Consider the following 18,621-nt stretch of genomic DNA (forward strand, 5'->3'; position numbering starts at 1 on the left):
TTCCACATTTTTGTTGTTACAGCCTGAATTCAAAATGGATTAAATATAGTTTTTTTCTCACCCATCTATGCACAATACCTCATAATGATAAGGTGAAAACGTGTTTTAAGAAAATGTTGCACATTTATTGAATATTAAGTACAGAAATATAAATATTGACACCCCTGAGTCAGTAATTTGTAGAAGMACTTTTGGCAGTGATTACAGCTGTGAGTCTTTCTCGGTAGGTCTAAGAGCTTTCCACACCTGGATTTTGCAACGTTTGCCCATTATACTTTTCAAAATTCTTTAAGCTCTGTCAAATTGGTTGTTGAGCATTACTAGACAAACATTTTCAGGTCTTGCCATAGATTGTCAAGTAGATTTAAGTCAAAACTGTAACTCGGCCACTCAGGAATATTCAMTGTCTTCTTGGTAAGCAACTCCAGTGTAGATTTGGCCTTGTGTTTTAGGTTATTGTCCTTCTGAAAGGTGAATTAATCTCCCAGTGTCTGATGGAAAGCTGAACCCTGTTTTCCTCTAGGATTTTGCCTGTGCTTAGCTCCATCCAGTTTAATTTTTATGCTGAAAAACTCCCCAGTCCGTAACGATTATAAGCATACCCATAACATGATGCAGCTACCAGTATGCTTGAAAATATGGAGAGTGATACTCAGCAATGTGTTGTATTGGATTTGCCCCAAACATAACACTTTGTATTCAGAACAAAAAGGGAATTGCTTTGCCACATTTTTTTGCAGTATTGCTTTAGTGCCTTATTGCAAACCGGATGCATGTTTTTAAAATATTTTATTCTGTACAGGTTTCCTTCTTTTCACTCTGTCAATTAGGTTAGTATTGGAGTATCTGCAATGTTGTTGATCCACCCTCAGTTTTCTCCTATCACAGCCATTAAACTCTGTAACTGTTTTAAAGTCACCATTGACCTCATGGTGAAATCACTGAGTGGTTTCCTTCTTCTCTGACAACTGAGTTAGGAAGGACGCCTGTATCTTTGTAGTGGCTGGGTGTATTAATACACCATTCAAAGTGTAAGTAATAACTTTACCATGGTCAAAGGGATATTCAATGTATGCTTTTTATTTTTACCCATCTACCAATAGGTGCCCTTTGCAAGACATTGGAAAACCTCCATGGTCTTTGTGGTTTAATCTGTGTTAGAAATTCAGTGCTTGACTGAGGGACCTTACAGATAATTGTATGTGTGGAGTACAGAGATGAGGTAGTCATTCAAAAGTCATACTAAACACTATTATTAACTTCTGACTTGTTAAGCAAATCTTTACTCCTGAACTTATTTAGTCTTGCCATAACAAAGGGGTTAAATACTTATTGACAAGACATTTCAGCTTTCAATGTTTAATTCATTTGCAAACATTTCAAAAACATAATTCCACTTTGACATTATGGGATATTGTGTCTAAATTGGATCCATTTTAAATTCAAGCTGTAACACAACAAAATGTGGAAGAAGTCAAGGGGTGTGAATGCTTTCTGAAGGCACTGCATACAGTATGTACATATCTACAGTACCTCAATTACCTTGTACCCCTGCACATCAACTCGGTACTGGTAAATCGTGTATATAGATAGCCAAGTTATCATTACTCATTGTGCATTTATTACTTATTTATTACTACTTTATTATTATTACTKTTCTATTATTTCTCTATTTTCTTTCTTTCTGCATTGTTGGAAAGGGCCTGTAAGTAAACATTTAACTGTCAGTTTATGAAGTTTGTTACAAATAACATTTGATTTGAAATTTGATTTGATACTATACGTCCTCTAATTCGTGTGATATTGTACGACCACTATTCCATTCATAATGTAGCCTAACGTAACATAACATATCATACTAATGGAGTGTATAGATTTATGTACAGAATAATACAAATTGCCCATGAGACCATGTTGGCATCTAAAAACAAAAGGGCACTCGGCATCCCTTATACGCACACAGTGCTCCCCCCACCATTGTATAGGTGGCACACGGCTCTCTTTCCCCCTACCTGAAAGAGTTTCAATTGACAGATTTGGTTTCCAATTGGTCTGGAAATTGCTTTGGGGGGCCTTTGCACCTCGCCTGAAATGTCTGGAAGGGAAACACGAACGACACTCAATGTCATGGAAACCACTGTATCCCTAAAGGTTGGGAAAGCGAGACCCTCCGAATTGATGTGCTATTTCACTCTTTCCCTCCTGTGTCACACTTCAGTGATGGTTTTGCAAAGATACGCCAGGACCAAAATACAATCCAACAGTGAATCCAGTACGAGGTAGCTCTGAGTACACACCGTGAAAATGAAATCTCTCTGATAAACCTACACTGCCACACTGAATCGTTGACGGGCTGTTCTTGTGGAAAGTAGAAAAACAGTCTTACGGTGCCACTTTAAACCAGCAAGTTATAAAGTCTTTATAGAGCATTCATAAGCACTTCATGACCACTAAATAGATGTTTCACATTAGGACAAGTCATACTACATAAAGGGTGAAATAGAAGGTCTGGAAGGGAAACACGAATGACACTCAATATCATGGAAACCACTGTATCCCTAATACGTCTAGTGTTTTCCAAATGTGGCATAAACCTTTTACTACTTTGGCAGCCTTCATCTTTACTGTAGCCTTGTATCCTCTCACTTGGCAATAGGATGACATGGTTTATGAGAAGCAGCAACTAGAAAGCTGAAGTCTCACACTAAATAATAGGCGTCTCTTGATATTCATGGTTTACATTTCCACAGCAGTCACAGGGCCAAATACATCCATTAATGGAGAAATTCAGCTTTTATAAGCCTCCAGCTAGCAAGCCTTGTCTGTCTCTCTTCCACACTWCAAGGATATCAGAAAGCTGAGAAATTCATTTGCATCCTGTCTCGAAAGAAAATAAACATTATTCTAGGGCAGGAAAAACTAAAATAGATATGGGCTATAAAAGAAGATGCTGTTTTCAAATTGTAGAGACAGTATCGTAATTAGTTTCTTCCTAGCAACCACATAATCCATTTACAGTAGCAGCAGTCTAAGAGAAGCCATAAAAGCCACACCTCCAAGACCTAAAACATGCCAGGTTCAAATAATAAAAATAGAATACAGCATTATGCCAAGTGCAGGGCCATCAAGCATAACACTTCCCATTAGGTTTCATCTTCATGGGGACATTGTTGAGACTCTGAAGTCTTGTCAACACCTCCCCGCACCTCACCCCTCCATGTGCCTAATATAGTCCTGTGGTTGAAACACTTAAGACCTTGAAGGTAGAGAATGTCGACTAAAGCAGGAAATACAAAGGCTTCACCTTGTCGCATTGCCATGTTCCTGAATTGCAAACTTGTCTGGCATATACATATTCATATTATTTACACAGATATCCACTTAAAGCTGAGTGTACGAGTGTGATGAAGTGGGGTGAAAAATGTAGCTACTGCAAAAATTGAGTACGTACTGTAGTGGGGCTTAGGCAGACTAACTGTTTGAGCTTCAGATCATCTTTATGTGAAGTAATATGATGTAATGGGTCTGTGTTCGGGAAAATGGGAGGCAAGGAAAGAACAGATACTRTAGATTCTAGCACATTCATGTTGACTGACAAACCAGAAGGGTTCCCATTAGAAATACCTCATAATATTTGCCTGCCTTGTTACAAATAATACACTATACATCTAGAAAAACAGTAATGGGCACATTTCAGATGGAGGAGGGGTTGTGACATGACATGACGTCATTATGGTATGTTTGTCTACATCCTTCTTGATTAGCTTCCTTGTTATAAGCCGAGGAACGTTAAATTGGAGACATTTCTCAGAGACCATGACCAGGCTTAATTAAAAGTGCTAATTTCTCAAATGTGATAGTTCTAATCTCCCAGCCATTTCCTTGAGGCTGCTTGAGGTTAACACAGGGCCAGACCCCGAATGTAATCAGAAAAGTACCAGTCTGTCCTCTGCCATCTACTCTATCTGTAGGGGTCAAGACGTCATTCTTCGCTGGGCCCTGGAGTCGAGGACACTTACTCACCCTGCCAAGTACAGCTCCGGCTGTTAAAAAAAAAGAAGGACAACACCACTGCTCCCCCTTCCCTTGGCCGTATGGCTGTCTGTCTGCATAGAGGAAGGCTCTTTGGCTCCATCTCAACTCACTGTATGCTTCTGTTGGTGCTTAACGACATCACTGCTAATGTTGACCTATCGCTTTTCTATTACTCTGAAGTTGAGCTGGAGAATTCTGCATTTGTTTTTGCTCAAGCTCTGCGGCTGATTACTTGAGAAAAACAAAAAATCGAATGATCAATGAAGACAAATTGTCTACTGGGATACATGGGGAGATGTCATAGCGAGAAAGAGAGAGAGAGAGTGTGTGAGAAAGAGAGACATATACTGTAGACCTATTTTCTTAAGATAGATGTGGGTGTATAGTAGGACTACATGGTTATAATCTTATCTCTTTAACAATGAAATGAAGTCCATTTCAAACGGGAGCCTTTATTTAAACAGATATCATATTAGAGTACAGATGGTCCAGGTATATAATAATTAAGGGGTACGTCTAGCGATTTATTTTGGTTGATAATATTKACATTGCGGCCCTCAAAGCCTTCATCCAAAACATAGAAGCCATTACTGCAGGAATAACTGAAATAGTCTGCTCTCAACATTGCTATTGTCCAAATATCTGTCATTAACTGTGATTTTATAAATTGACTCTCACCACAAGGGCAGAAATAAGCACGTCACAGCGACAATTGGAGGATGTAAGTGTGATACTAACGACTGGCCAAGGTTCCCCAAGGTTCTTCTACTATCTATTTGAAGCTTGTCTGTCACTTCTTAAAGTACAAACCGCTTCCTGCTAAGGCTGTGCTCTAAAGGTTAAAAAGGCAGTCATCTAGTACTGGCCATGTTGGGATAGATAGAGAAACTCTATATAGCTGTGTTTACACAGGCAGCCCAATTCTGATCTTTTGCCGAATTATTGTCAAAAGATCTGATCTAATTGGTCAAAATACCAGTTATTAATGGCAAAAAGTCTGAATTGGGCTGCTTGTGTAAATGCACCCTTTGTGGACCAGGATTGGAATCTCTTGCAATCCATATATCAATCATTACTGAGAATGAGGGGGGATCTGATGGGAAAACAAACAAATGGCACTAGCTTGCGTTTGGGATATCTGATACCTATCAGATTTTTTCCAGAATATGTAAGCAAGTTCCAATTTTCTTCTCATGTGGTTCTCAATCCTGATACAATCCTGAAGTGTTTTTTTGCGTGGCTATTTTAGAGGCTATATCAGTGTGATCAAGCAAATCTGATAAGGGTCACATGTAAAACTGCGTGTGGACAGTGGCTGCGTTTACACAGGCAGCCCAATTCTGATATTTTGCCCAATATTTCAATACATTTTATTTCTGTTATGTACTTAGCTTTCTGCTGCCTTACTAAGCTGAATACTTTGGATAAAAGTGTCTGCTAAAGTGTCATACATTATTATTATTATTATCATCATCATGAGGTTGATGCATTTTTCAAGTCTAAAATTTCAAAGTAGAAATTACAAACTTCAGAAGTCTTTTTTTAAACTCAAATACACTACAGTTCTCCTGCAGCAAGGTGATCAAATGAAGATCCTACATCTGTATGTAGACACTGGTATTGTGACACTGGTATTGTGCTGGAGATAATGAAAATGAGATTGAAAAGTGGTGGAGTTGCCCTTTAAGTACTGTTCTGTGTCTAAAGTCACATACTTTAAAAAGCAATACATTTTTCATTGTCACGCTATTGTGTATAGAGCCCTAATGGGGGAGTATAAAAAAAGAATAAGCTACCAGAGTGGTGTAGCAATGTCACCAGGCCTGTCTTATTTATTGCACTTGGGAGAATGAGGGCTGGATCCCGTTATTTAGTCTGTCAAGAGAACGTTGAAATTACCTCTGCTAAGATTTTTTTWAATTGCGGGTTATTTGCCGCATAACTAGATTAGAACAAACTGGTCTCTGTTACAACCAGGTATAGATGCTTTTCCCATGGTGAGATCAAGACATCATGGTAAATACATATTTAGTTTTTTATCCTTATACAAGCAGTATATAACCTGACCTTGAAGTCTTAAAAGACATCATAAAGACATCATTGCAACCAGTTTTGCCCACTGATTAGATACTAAACTCATTGCTGCAAAAGATTATATAACTAATTCAAGACGAACAGTAAAAAAAAATCTCCAACAGGCAATGTGATCATCATCTTCTTAGATGATCTACACMTAAATCAGGCTTTGATCAAAGCACTTTGATTATTTTTCTCAGACACGACTAATCCCTTCGACAACATAATTCATATTTCAATAAGGCCATTACACTATGGAGGAAGACAGGCATCAGCCCAAATAGAAAATGTACCTCTGAGCATGGTGGGCGTGATCTTTGAAGTCAACTCAATCAAATTTACTGAATTGAAACTGGGCAGACGTAACCACATGTAATGACTTAACATCAAATTCCCTTGAAGGCCCCCAGTCATTCGCCTAAAACTCAGTCACCTAAATAATGAACAAAAWTACATTTAAAAAAAAAAGAATTCTTAATTGCTAACTGCTAATACATACATTTCATTCCATTTATCTCAGAAGCTCTGAAATATTTGCCCACCTTGTGCCCGACTTCAGCTTACACTGAGGGGATGAAACACTAAGTGGACCAATGGACAAAAGCTCAAGATTACATTGATGTTGTGGTGATTTGGCACATTCTCAATCCGAGGTCTGAGGGGAAGGTTCCATGTGGGATTGTGACACTGGCCCTGGGGGATTGGACAAAAAAAAGGAGGGGAAAAGGAGGGGAAAAGGCGACTGAGGAAAAGCGGACAAGGCTCTCTGCACTTGGCAAACAAAAGCAGGAAGGGGTTGTCATGGGTGGCCAAGATGAAGAGAGACAGAAATAAATGCTGCATAGCCTGGGGAAAGAGAGAACCTGAATTAAATCATGTGAGGGACGCTCACTCCATGGAGGGACTTTCCAAAGAGGCTATAGCATTAACCCATTCCAACAGTTCGGAGAGGAAAGTTACTGTGGGGAGTGTGGACAACGGGACACGTGTTTTTTCTCTGTTTTAGCTTAAAGACTGTTTTTATTCACATAATGATCATTTCCCTCTAACATCTACATGTCTAGGTTGGAAGTGTTCTGAGAATGTTCCATTTGTCAAAGTTGCTTGAACGTGATGAGGATGTTTCTGGAACATGATACCGGACAATCACTGCTGAAGATATAATGGGTATGTGTCATCACTAGGATCAGTCAATATTACCAATACAGACGGTTAGTTACAGATAACGAATCTTAAGATGACGACATGGTGAATTGGCTGGAGCTGAAGCATCTGAGCCATTTAACCAAGGCCTTTGAAATGTAAACTCATTCCAACACGCGGGAAAGAAGAAAAAAAACTGTGGGGAAAAGTCACTGAGGCATTTAGTTGATTGTCCCTGCTGTTCACAACTTCAAGCCAACTATTTAATTCATGAAAAAAATGAAAGAATATCCTCCAGCCTCTTTCTGCCTTCAGTTCTCTCAAAACACATCATATTTAGGACAGATATTTTTATAAACACTGGCATTGCATGGCAGTCTATTAGCACATGATCTTCAGTAAGTTGATTAATACATTTAATACCATTGGTATTCTAGCAGTTGCATTAAATCCAGCAACAAGGGGCCGAAAGTCAAAAGAAACTACTAATAATTAAAACAGTTTAGCTTGGCAAGGCTATGGTTTCCATGAGAACCAGCATCAATATACACTCATTGGGCAGTTTATTAGGTACGCCACCCCGTTCACAAAAATGGTTTGCTCCTACAGACAGTGAGTCACTTGGCCGTGGCTTGCTATATAAAGCAGGCAGACAGGCATCAAAAGATTCAGTTACTGTTCGATTGAACGTTAAAATGGGCAAAACGATTGACCTAAGCGACTTTGAGCGTGGTATGATTGTCGGTGCCAGGCGCGTCGGTTCCAGTATCTCAGAAACGGCCGGCCTCAGGGATTTTCATACAGGACAGTGTCTAGGGTTTACCGACAATGGAGCGACAACCAAAAAACATCCCATCAGCGGCAGTTCTGTGGGCAAAAACAGCTCGTTGATGAGAGGTCAAAGGAGAATGGCAAGAATGGTGCAAGCGAACAGGCAGACCACAAACAGCGCAGTACAACAATGGTGTGCAGAGCAACATCTCGGAACGCACAACTCGTCGGTTTTTGTCACGGATGGGCTATTGCAGCAGAAGACCACACCAGGTTCCACTCCTATCAGCTAGAAACAAGAAGCGAATCCATGGCCCCACCTGCCTGGAGTCAACGGTACAGGTTGGTGGTGGTGCTGTAATGGTGTGGGGAATGTTTTCCTGGCACACGTTAGGTCCCTTGATACCAACTGAGCAACGTTTCCATGCCCCAAAGAATTCAGTCTGTTCTGGAGGCCAAGGGGATCCGACCCGGTACTAGATGGGTGTACCTATCAACCATTTTATGAGGTCACATACGACGGTGGCTTTAAAAAGAATACCAAACACCCCATACAAAAGCGAAGTAATCACTACTTTGTGAGCACAAATCAAAATCAAAATACTAAAAAATAATAATAATAATCTTACATGACTTACTTTGTATTGTTGGTAACTATGAGGGAGTAACTTCTGCACAAACCTTGTACTAAGGGTAGACTCAGCTATATGAAATCATCACACACAACAGCATGACTTTAAGGGCACAAGGCGAGACCCAAATGCAGACACAGGAGGCAAATGGTAGAGCACCAATATTTATTATAACAAAGGGAGTAGGCAAAGGCAGGTCGGGGACAGGCGAGAGTTCATAAACCAGGTCAGAGTCCAAACAGTACCAAATGATAGGCAGTCTCAAGATCAGGCCAGGCAGGGGTCAGAAACCAGATCCAAGTCCAAAACAGTACAAGGGGATAGGCAGGCTGGTAGTCAGAACAGGCAGAGTGGTCAGGCAGGCGGGTTCGGAACCAGGACAGGCAAGGGTCAAAACCAGGAGGACTAGAAACAAACGGAGACTGGGAAAGATAGGCACAAGGAAAAACTCTGGTTGACTTGGCAAACAAGACRAAATGGCACAGAGAGACAGGAAACACAGGTATATATACACCGGGGATAATAAGCGACACCTGGAGGGGGTGGAGACAATCACAAGGACAGGTGAACCAGATCAGGGTGTGACCGACTTCCTGCTTACAAACATCAACAACAGCCCTTGAGGTATGCCTAGCATTGCCTACATTAAGAAGGCAGCAATCCTGGTTATTTGAATGTTGTTCTTGGTTTCTGTGATCAGGAAGTCATCCCACTGTCAATGATGACGTCATATTGCTGAGTGCCTACCTATCGTCAACACAGCACTTCTGCTTTCATACTTACTTTTCGCAATGCATCTGGGATAAGTTCAGAAGAGGGGAGAGTCAGGGATAAAGCTTCACTGACTGTGAAAAGCATTCATTCACACCAGTTTCATAGGATTTGTTATTAGGGTACTGTCAAATTAAAGTTGCTAGGATTTCTTGTTAAATTAAGGTTTAATTTAGATTTTTTCCCCCAATCTTCTTTATAAGACATTCAATTCCAGAAACATATTATTATTTATTATTTTGTTCTACCTTGTTATTTTTTGGTTTACGTTGTTATTGATTAGGGCAATGTGGGGAGCTTGTAATAAAGGAATTTCACTGTACTTGTGCACGTGACATTAAAACTTGAACTTGAAACTAGGAAATCACAGCACAGGAGTTAAGTAATGGAAAGTTACGATTCTGTCAACCGTGCTCATTTGCCAAATCTGTCTCAGTGCCAATTACCCTTGCCAATGCAGGAGGGCGACCCACTGCCAAAGATGAGCGTTACCATGCAGGAGGGCGACCCACTGCCAAAGATGAGCATTGCCATGCAGGAGAGCGACCCACTGCCAAAGATGACCTTTGCCATGCAGGAGAGCAGCCCACTGCCAAAGAGGACTTTTGCGATACAGGAGAGCAGCCCACTGCCAAATATGAGCGTTGCCATACAGAAGGGAAGCCCACTGCCAAAGTGGCTCTGTGACCTGCTGTGTGTAGGCAGAGAAACAGAGAGAAGTGTGTGTGTGTGCGTGTGTGTGTGTGAGAGAGAGTGAGAGACAGAGAGATAACGTGAGAGAAGAGTTTGAAATCAGGCAGAGAAAACACTGCATGCCTTTCCATAGGAACTCAACGTTCAGCTTGCATGAAAACGTACTCAGCACAGCCTATTTAAGTACTTAAAACCCATATTGAGGTGTGAAAGATGGCACTGAGGGTTCACCTCAGTTTCAAATCACACTGACAGTACTCTTCCAGAYGCCCACACAATCCAAGAGAGCATACCCCACTACCACATTACACAGACACACTCCATTTAAACAAAACCTGTATTTATTCCTGGCCTACATATTCAAACTACTGTATCAGTAACCATACAACAATAATGCTAAACATGTCTGCTTATTGAGAGATATGAGAACAGTATGTGTTCCTTGCTTATTTTCAGGAGTGTGAGAGGAAAGCCACGGCTGAGCTGATACGCACACACACACAGGCAGGCAGGCAGGTAGGTAGGCAAAAACACACACACACAGCACTCTGCTTTCTACACTATCCTTGGCTGATCTACAACACTGTTCAAACTCTGCCCTCTTGCAGTGACAGTGGGAAGCCAAGCCAGAGGCCTGGGTTCCTACTCTGCCCTCTTGCTGTGACAGTGGGAAGCCAAGCCAGAGGCCTGGGTTCCAACTGGGGGTTTCACTCATCAGCACTATTACATTRTCGGAGGCGGTGACCCAATAACAGTCCACGATCTCAACACTATTACATTATCGGAGGCAGTGACCTAGTAACAGAGCACGATATTGATTGAGTGCCTACTCAAGATGGAAGACACTGCTCATGCAATAGAGAAGCCATTTTGAAAACCTGGACAACCTGCATAACTGAGATTTAGGTAGAGTACGTTGACAATGTGGTACTTTGCCTCAGTACAGGCATGAGTCTATATACAGCTCCAGCTGGGGACTTCGTAACTTTCCAGGGGCCAAGTTCATGAGCCCACGGAGTGTATGAAAATGTTACGAGCTCATTGAAAGATTAATACAGCTTTGTACAGGATTTTCACAGCTGTTGAGAGGGCAGCTAAAAGAAGAGGCCTTTTAGTGAATCCACATAAGGAAACTTACAAGCGTTTTGAAACATATACAGTAACTACTAGGAAGTCTTTATTACCACTGGTCTGGCTGCTAGTACCAACCAAATGTAGACGTATAGCAGTAGAATTGTATTACAGAGATGTTTTTGAGCATAAAATGCATTCTTTTTACAGCACTACACTGGAAGCAGCTGTGGCTGATGAGCCCAAGGCATTTTCCTTGGTTATGGAATTCCGATGCCTCTTTCTAACCATTATTATCTGCTAATTCAAGTAGACAGACCTTACTCAGCAGAGCAGTGGTGCTTGTGCTTCAGCTCTGATCTAATTACATCATCTTCCTAAAATACATTTTACAACAAATAAATCATAGTCCCCCTGTGCTCCAGACAGTTTTTGAGGATATTATGTGTGCATGGAAGACGTCCCATTTGGGTTGTAAATCTCAGAACCTTTGCATTTTCCACTGGCCATTGGCTATTTTTGTCACGTCCTGACCTTAGTATTCTATGTTTTCTGTATTATTTTGGTCAGGTCAGGGTGTGACGAGGGTGGGTATGCTTGTTTTGTATTGTCTAGGGTTTTTGTATGTCTAGGTGTATTTGTAAGTCTAGGCATATGTAGGTCTATGGTGGCCTGAATTGGTTCCCAATCAGAGGCAGCTGTTTATCGTTGTCTCTGATTGGGGATCATATTTAGGTTGCCATTTTCCCTTGGGTATTCGTGGGTTCTTATCTATGTGTAGTTGCCTGTCAGCACTCGTTGTATATAGCTTCATGTTCGTTTTGTTATTTTGTTTAGTTTTGTTCAGTGTTTATTCTTCATTAAAATAAGTATGTACGCATACCACGCTGCGCCTTGGTCTCATCAATACGACGAACGTGACAGAAGAACCCACCAAAAAAGGACCAAGCAGCGTGAAAAGGAGGAACAGCGCTTTGTGGAAAAATAGACCTGGGACGAAATACTGGACGGTAAAGGATCCTGGACGTGGGAGGAGATTTTGGCAGGAGAGGATCGCTCCATGGAGGCAGGTGAAAACAGCGCAGGAGGAACGGCGAAGATATGAGGGGACACGGCTAGCACGGAGACCTGAGAGGCAGCCCCAATTAAAAAAAATTGGGGGCACATGAGGAGATTGGCTGAATCAGCTTGGAGACCTGAGCCAACTCTTCGTGCTTACTATGGGGAGCGTGTGACTGGTCAGGCACCGTGTTATGCAGAGAGCTGCCACGGTGTCTCCAGTTCGCATTCTTAGCCCGGTGCGCTCTATTCCAGCTCCTCGCAGTTGCCGGGCTAGAATGGGCCTCCAGCCAGGACGGAAGGTGCCGCTCAGTGCTCCTGGTCTCCAGTACACCTTCTTGGACCAGGATATCCTGCTCTGCGTACTGTGTCTAAGGTGCGTCTGCATAGCCCAGTGCGTCCGTGTTAGCGCCCCGCACTTGACGGGCTCAAGTGAGCATCCAGCCAGGACGCATTGTGTCAGCTCTACACTGCAGATCTCCAGTGCGCTCCCCAGTCCAGTACGTCCTGTGCCTCCTCTCCGCACTAGTCCTGAGGTGCGTGTCCCCAGCCCGGTACCACCAGTTCCGGCACCACGCCCAGGCCTCCAGTGTGCCTCCAGAGTCCAGTACGTCCTGTTCCCCTCTCCGCACTAGCCCTGAGGTGCGTGTCCCCAGCCCGGTACCACCAGTTCCGGCACCACGCACCAGGCCTCCAGTGTGCCTCCAGAGTCCAGTAGTCCTGTTCCCCTCCTCCGCACTAGCCCTGAGGTGCTGTCCCAGCCCGGTACCACCAGTTCCGGCACCACGCATCAGGCTTCCAGTGCGCTTCTACAGTCCAGAGTTTCCGGCGACAGTACCCAGTCCAGAGTTTCCGGCGACAGTACCCAGTCCAGAGTTTCCGGCGACAGTACCAGTCCAGAGTTTCCGGCGACAGTACCCAGTCCAGAGCTTCTGGCGACAGTACCCAGTCCAGAGCGTCTGGCGACAGTACCAGTCCAGAGCGTCCGCGACGTTTCACAGTCCGGCACCTCCAACGACGGGCCCAGTTCGGAACCTCCAACGACGGGCCCCAGTCCGGTGGTACTGTCACGCCCTGCGCTTAGTATTCTCTGTTTTCTGTATTATTCTGGCCAGGTCAGGGTGTGACGAGGGTGGGTATGCTTGTTTTGTATTGTCTAGGGTTTTTGTATGTCTAGGTGTATTTGTAAGTCTAGGCATATGTAGGTCTATGGTGCCTGAATTGGTTCCCAATCAGAGGCAGCTGTTTATCGTTGTCTCTGATTGGGGATCATATTTAGGTTGCCATTTTCCCTTGGGTATTCGTGGGTTCTTGTCTATGTGTAGTTGCCTGTCAGCACTCGTTGTATATAGTTTCATGTTCGTTTTGTTATTTTGTTTAGTTTTGCTCAGTGTTTATTCTTCATTAAAATAAGTATGTACGCATACCACGCTGCGCCTTGGTCTCATCAATACGACGAACGTGACAATTTTGCTGTACACATAGCCTACATGGCAGTTATCCAGGAGAGTTCTGGACAGTTTTGGGGACTTTAGTATATCCCTGATCCATAATCTTTGGGCCTCAGCTCTCAATCTAATCTCTTGGGTATTCTGAGATGGGTTCCTGTCTCCTCCTGATGAGAGAACCAGAAATCCTCCCTRAAGAGAAATCACCTCGGGTCCGGGACAATAAAGTCAGATTTTTCATTGCACTTTCTATAGGGTCCAAGTCCATGTAGACGATATGTTACCAAAAATAAACATGAACTTGGGATAAGTGAAGATATCATTTCGCAAAGAACATACAATTTTTTTATGATTGCATATCATTATAGACAATCATAACGCTGAATACCCCCTTACAATGACAGGTAGGCCGTCATTGTAAATAAGAATTTGTTCTTAACTGACTTGCCTAGTTAAAGGTTAAATAAAACATAAAAGTAAATACATTTAATTTCAATGGACATCCAATGTCATCATCCCTTAAAGACCCATGTTTTCATTAATTTACCTGAAAAGCATACTGGTATGGAGATTCTTACATTGTTTAATGAATTCTTATGGTATTTTACCATACAGTCTTTTACATAGACATCAGGGTCAAGAGACAGTGGTGTTAATTTGGCGATTGTCAAATATATTATGAAATCATATCAAATTGTGGAAGTCATTGATCAAGATGGATTTGATTTCATATTTTTTATTAGCCTTTTTAAAGATGATAGGCCATGCAACTTAAATATCTTATTGGCTATGGAATGAACACTGAAAGCAGTTTTGAAGCAAAAGGATCTGAGAATTATTGAGAGTGTTATTAATATGTTGTTATGCATTCTTTCTGTCATTTTTTCGATTATAAGATTCAATTTCAGACAGTGGCAACACAAAAATAGCTATTAAATCATTAAGAAATAATATATTTGAATAATCTAGAAAACTATCCAATCGACTACTAATAGCCTATACAATAAAACACTAGAATACTCACCCAAAATTCCAACCACTAAAAGTTTAAACACAGCCAACGCATTTGTATCCATCACGTTGAGAATAACAATCCCCCACACGATTCGGATTCTTTCAATGAAATCTCAACTGGGTGATAAATGTCTGTGGCAAACCATAATTATCCAAATTCAATGAAAGCACGCGCGCGCGCAACTTCTTTCATAGTTCATGAGTCAAATTTAGAACTCCGCAATACCTCCTCAAATCAGGCCCTGAACCTCCACATGAGATGCGCGTCCTCGGTGCTCTTGCCTCACGGTCCTTGTGCAAGCTTGCCTGCACATCTCGTTGCTAAAATGACTTCTGCGCTCTAGCATCCTATCAGAGGGAGGGAGAAAGGAGGGGAGATAGATCGTCCCCTTCGTCTCCGTTCCTATCTCCTTCCATATGCAGGAAACCATTATGAAATGGACAATTTAATATGAATGATAACGATTTTATTGAATGACACGTGCATATTAAAGGTCCAGTGCAGTCGTTTTTTATCAAAATATCAAATAATATCTGGGTAACAATTAAGTACCTTACTGTGATTGTTTTCTATTCAAATTGTCAAAAAYAACCAATTTCTCAAGCAAGAATTGTGCTAGTCAGGAAGTAGGGAGGGGAAGACTGAAAACTTGCTGTTATTGGCAGAGAGGTTTGGAACTCTCTTTCTTATTGTTCTCTTAACTAATTGACTACCAGGTGATGTCACCAGGCAGGCCAATACTCCATCCCACCCAAACAGGCTGAAATTTCAATATTTTTGAATGGTTTAATATTCCTATACATGTCCATAAATTGTAACAAAGAATGAAATACTTGTTTATTAATAGGCCTATTATGTAAGCCTACTCTAGGCTATAAATATGCCTAGATTTTTCATGAAAGTTATTATAAAGTGTTACCACCTACCTAAAACATGACAGAGGAAAAGTGGGCAAGCCACAAGTAGGATTGATACAAATATAAATTGATGATGCTGTTTGTGATTTTAGGCCTAGCAAAATTGTATTCAATCTAGGCCATTTTCTACATTATTATCCAAACATTTTAACCTGTCAAATGCTGCAATTAAAAGAAATGCGTGCAAAATAAAATCCATATTTGGAATATCCTAAAAAGTACTCTGAACGGTATCAAATTGTATAAATTTTATATATTCCTTTTCATGCAGATGCTTTATTTGACTCATGGATTCCTTTCTGGAAGAAAAACAACCCGAGCGCCATCTTGAGGATTTACTGAGAATGTCAATGCAGCCAAATGAAAGCGGAAATAAATAGGCAAAATAATTGTTTCTCAGGGGACGTATAACGAAGACGAGCCATCGGTTTGGCGGGCCAAATTGAACGTCGCAACTAAATATTTATGACAGTTAGAATAACATTGAAGATGAGATTCCGAGCAAAAATGTATGATGTTGGTTGCCTTAATCATTTCACACGTAAGTAATTTGTAATGTTGCTCTTGTATGTGGTTGTTTTTGTGTAGCTAGCTAGATAGTTAAACGGTTAATCCACCCCCAAAAATATGGTTCGGTTCGGCACCGGGGTAAAGTTCGTTTTATATTGGATATTCGGATTTCTCTCTTCAATAGCAAAACAGGGAAAGGGGAATACCTAGTCGGTTGTACAACACGTATGTATATTCTGAATCAGAGGAGGATGGAAAACAATTCACACCTTGTCTGTGTGAATTTCAATTTTTTTTCAATCTTCAATTTGTTTTTAAATAAAAATTGTGGATTGTTCTCCATCCTCAGCTGATTCAGAATATACCTTTGTTTTTCTATTGATTCTACGGAATATCCCATTTAAAACTAAAGAGCACAAGCTTTTTTTTTTKACTTTCTCAGATCATCAATAGCCTATAGTCGCATCATGCAGGCCATATACACTATATATACAAACGTATTTGGACACCCCTTCAAATTAGTCGATTCGGCTATTTCGGGCCACACCCGTTTCTGACAGGTATATAAAATCAAGCACACAGCCATGCAATCTCCATTGACAAACATTGGCAGTAGAATGGCCTTACTGAAGAGCTCAGTGACTTTCAACATGGCACTGTCATAGGATGCCACCTTTCCAACAAGTCAGTTCATMAAATTTCAGCCCTACTAGAGCTGCCGGAACTGTAGCGGAGAGGAAAACAGCATCAGGCAAGTATAACATGATCTAATCGTAACAAACAGCTAGACACATAGACTGACTGAGCAGAGATTACAATCTAGCAGTGTGGAAGTGGCAGGGCTGAGTATTTGTAGAGTTCTTGATTATGGAACAGGTTGCAGCTGGTGGGGATCTGCTCTGACTCCAGCACACCTGTCTCCATCTACACAATCACACACACACACAGAGAGAGAGGCAGAGGGAGAGCGTACTGGGGGAGTGCGGCAGGTCAAGGAGACATAGGATGAGCAGTAGAGGGCGTTGCAGGAGCAGATGTGACACTTATAAGGATACAGTATATTGTCTGCTAAATGAACAAACTTATGGCATGGCGCATAGCCAGATAACATACAGAAGGCCAACTCATATTCTGTTCCTCTGAAGTACATGTTCTTCATATCATGTTTCTTTAGACCTGCCTAAAATAAATAATGGATTTATTGTGATGTTGTATATTCAATTGATTTATTAGACTTTTGTAAATGTAGATGTTCCAAAGGAGCGCATCAGAGGTTTGTATGCGGCTTGTATACCTGGAGCCTGGAGATGCTAAACGTGTTTATGTTAATTAATGTTCAATTATTGTGAGCCGGCAGGCTTTTGCATGACAATAACCTGCTGACAAAATTTCATAACCGCAACAGCCCTATCCAGACACATCAAAGATACAGACGTCCTTCTGAACTGAGCTGCAGGARAGGAATGAAACTGCTCAGAGATGTTACCATGAGGCCATTGGTGATTTTAAAACAGTTACAGAGTTCAATGGATGAATGATGAATGTGCAGGTAGAGATACTAGGGTGCAAAGGAGAAAAAGAAAAAAAAAATAACTGTATAGGGATGAGGTAGTTGGATGGGCTATTTACAGATGGGCTATGTACAGGTGCAGTGATTTGTGAGCTGCTCTGACAGCTGGTGCTTAAAGTTAGTGAGGGAGATATTTATTTTATTTTTTATTTCACCTTTATTTAACCAGGTAGGAAAGTTGAGAACACGTTCTCATTTACAATTGCGACCTGGCCAAGATAAAGCAAAGCAGTTCGACACATACAACAACACATAGTTACACATGGAGTAAAACAAACATATAGTCAATAATACAGTGAAAAAAAAAAAATAAGTCTATATACAATGTGAGCAAGTGAGGTGAGATAAGGGAGGTGCTGCCACACAAACTCTCCAATCCAAAGTTAAATCTAGAATTGCTTCCTATTCCGGAACAAAGCATCCTTCACTCATGCTGCCAAACATACCCTTGTAAAATGACCATCCTACCAATCCTCGACTTCGGTGATGTCATTTACAAAAACCTCCAAAACCCTACTCAATAATTGGATGCAGTCTATCACAGTGCCATCCGTTTTGTCACCAAAGCCCCATATACTACCCACCACTGCGACCTGTACACTCTCGTTGGCTGGCCCACGCTTCATACTCGTCGCCAAACCCACTGGCTCCAGGTCATCTACAAGACCCTGCTAGGTAAAGTCCCCCCTTATCTCAGCTCGCTGGTCACCATAGCAGCACCTACCTGTAGCACGCGCTCCAGCAGGTATATCTCTCTGTCACCCCCAAAACAATTCTTCCTTTGGCCGCCTCTCCTTCCAGTTCTCTGCTGCCAATGACTGGAACGAACTACAAAAATCTCTGAAACTGGAAACACTTATCTCCTCACTAGCTTTAAGCACCAGCTGTCAGAGCAGCTCATAGATTACTG

General features: G+C 41.6%; 1 protein-coding gene across 2 annotated transcripts in view; it reads right to left on the reverse strand.

Moving 5' to 3' along the window:
* The window catches only part of LOC111973232 (receptor activity-modifying protein 3), a 33,848-nt gene extending 18,768 nt beyond the window's left edge, over positions 1-15,080 (reverse strand). Inside the window, exon 1 of one of the 2 annotated variants that reach the window (XM_024000525.2) lies at positions 14,724-15,080. Coding sequence is in view for 1 of the 2 variants with exons in the window: in XM_024000524.2 (XP_023856292.1) it covers positions 14,724-14,775 (52 nt within the window). In the remaining variant the exon portion in view is untranslated. The remainder of the gene's footprint in view (positions 1-14,723) is intronic. The other variant, XM_024000524.2, reaches the window with a different exon arrangement.
* Between the last annotated feature and the right edge of the window lie 3,541 nt (positions 15,081-18,621).

This window comes from Salvelinus sp. IW2-2015, linkage group LG14 (genome assembly GCF_002910315.2).
Source record: "Salvelinus sp. IW2-2015 linkage group LG14, ASM291031v2, whole genome shotgun sequence".
Lineage (NCBI taxonomy): Eukaryota > Metazoa > Chordata > Actinopteri > Salmoniformes > Salmonidae > Salvelinus > Salvelinus sp. IW2-2015.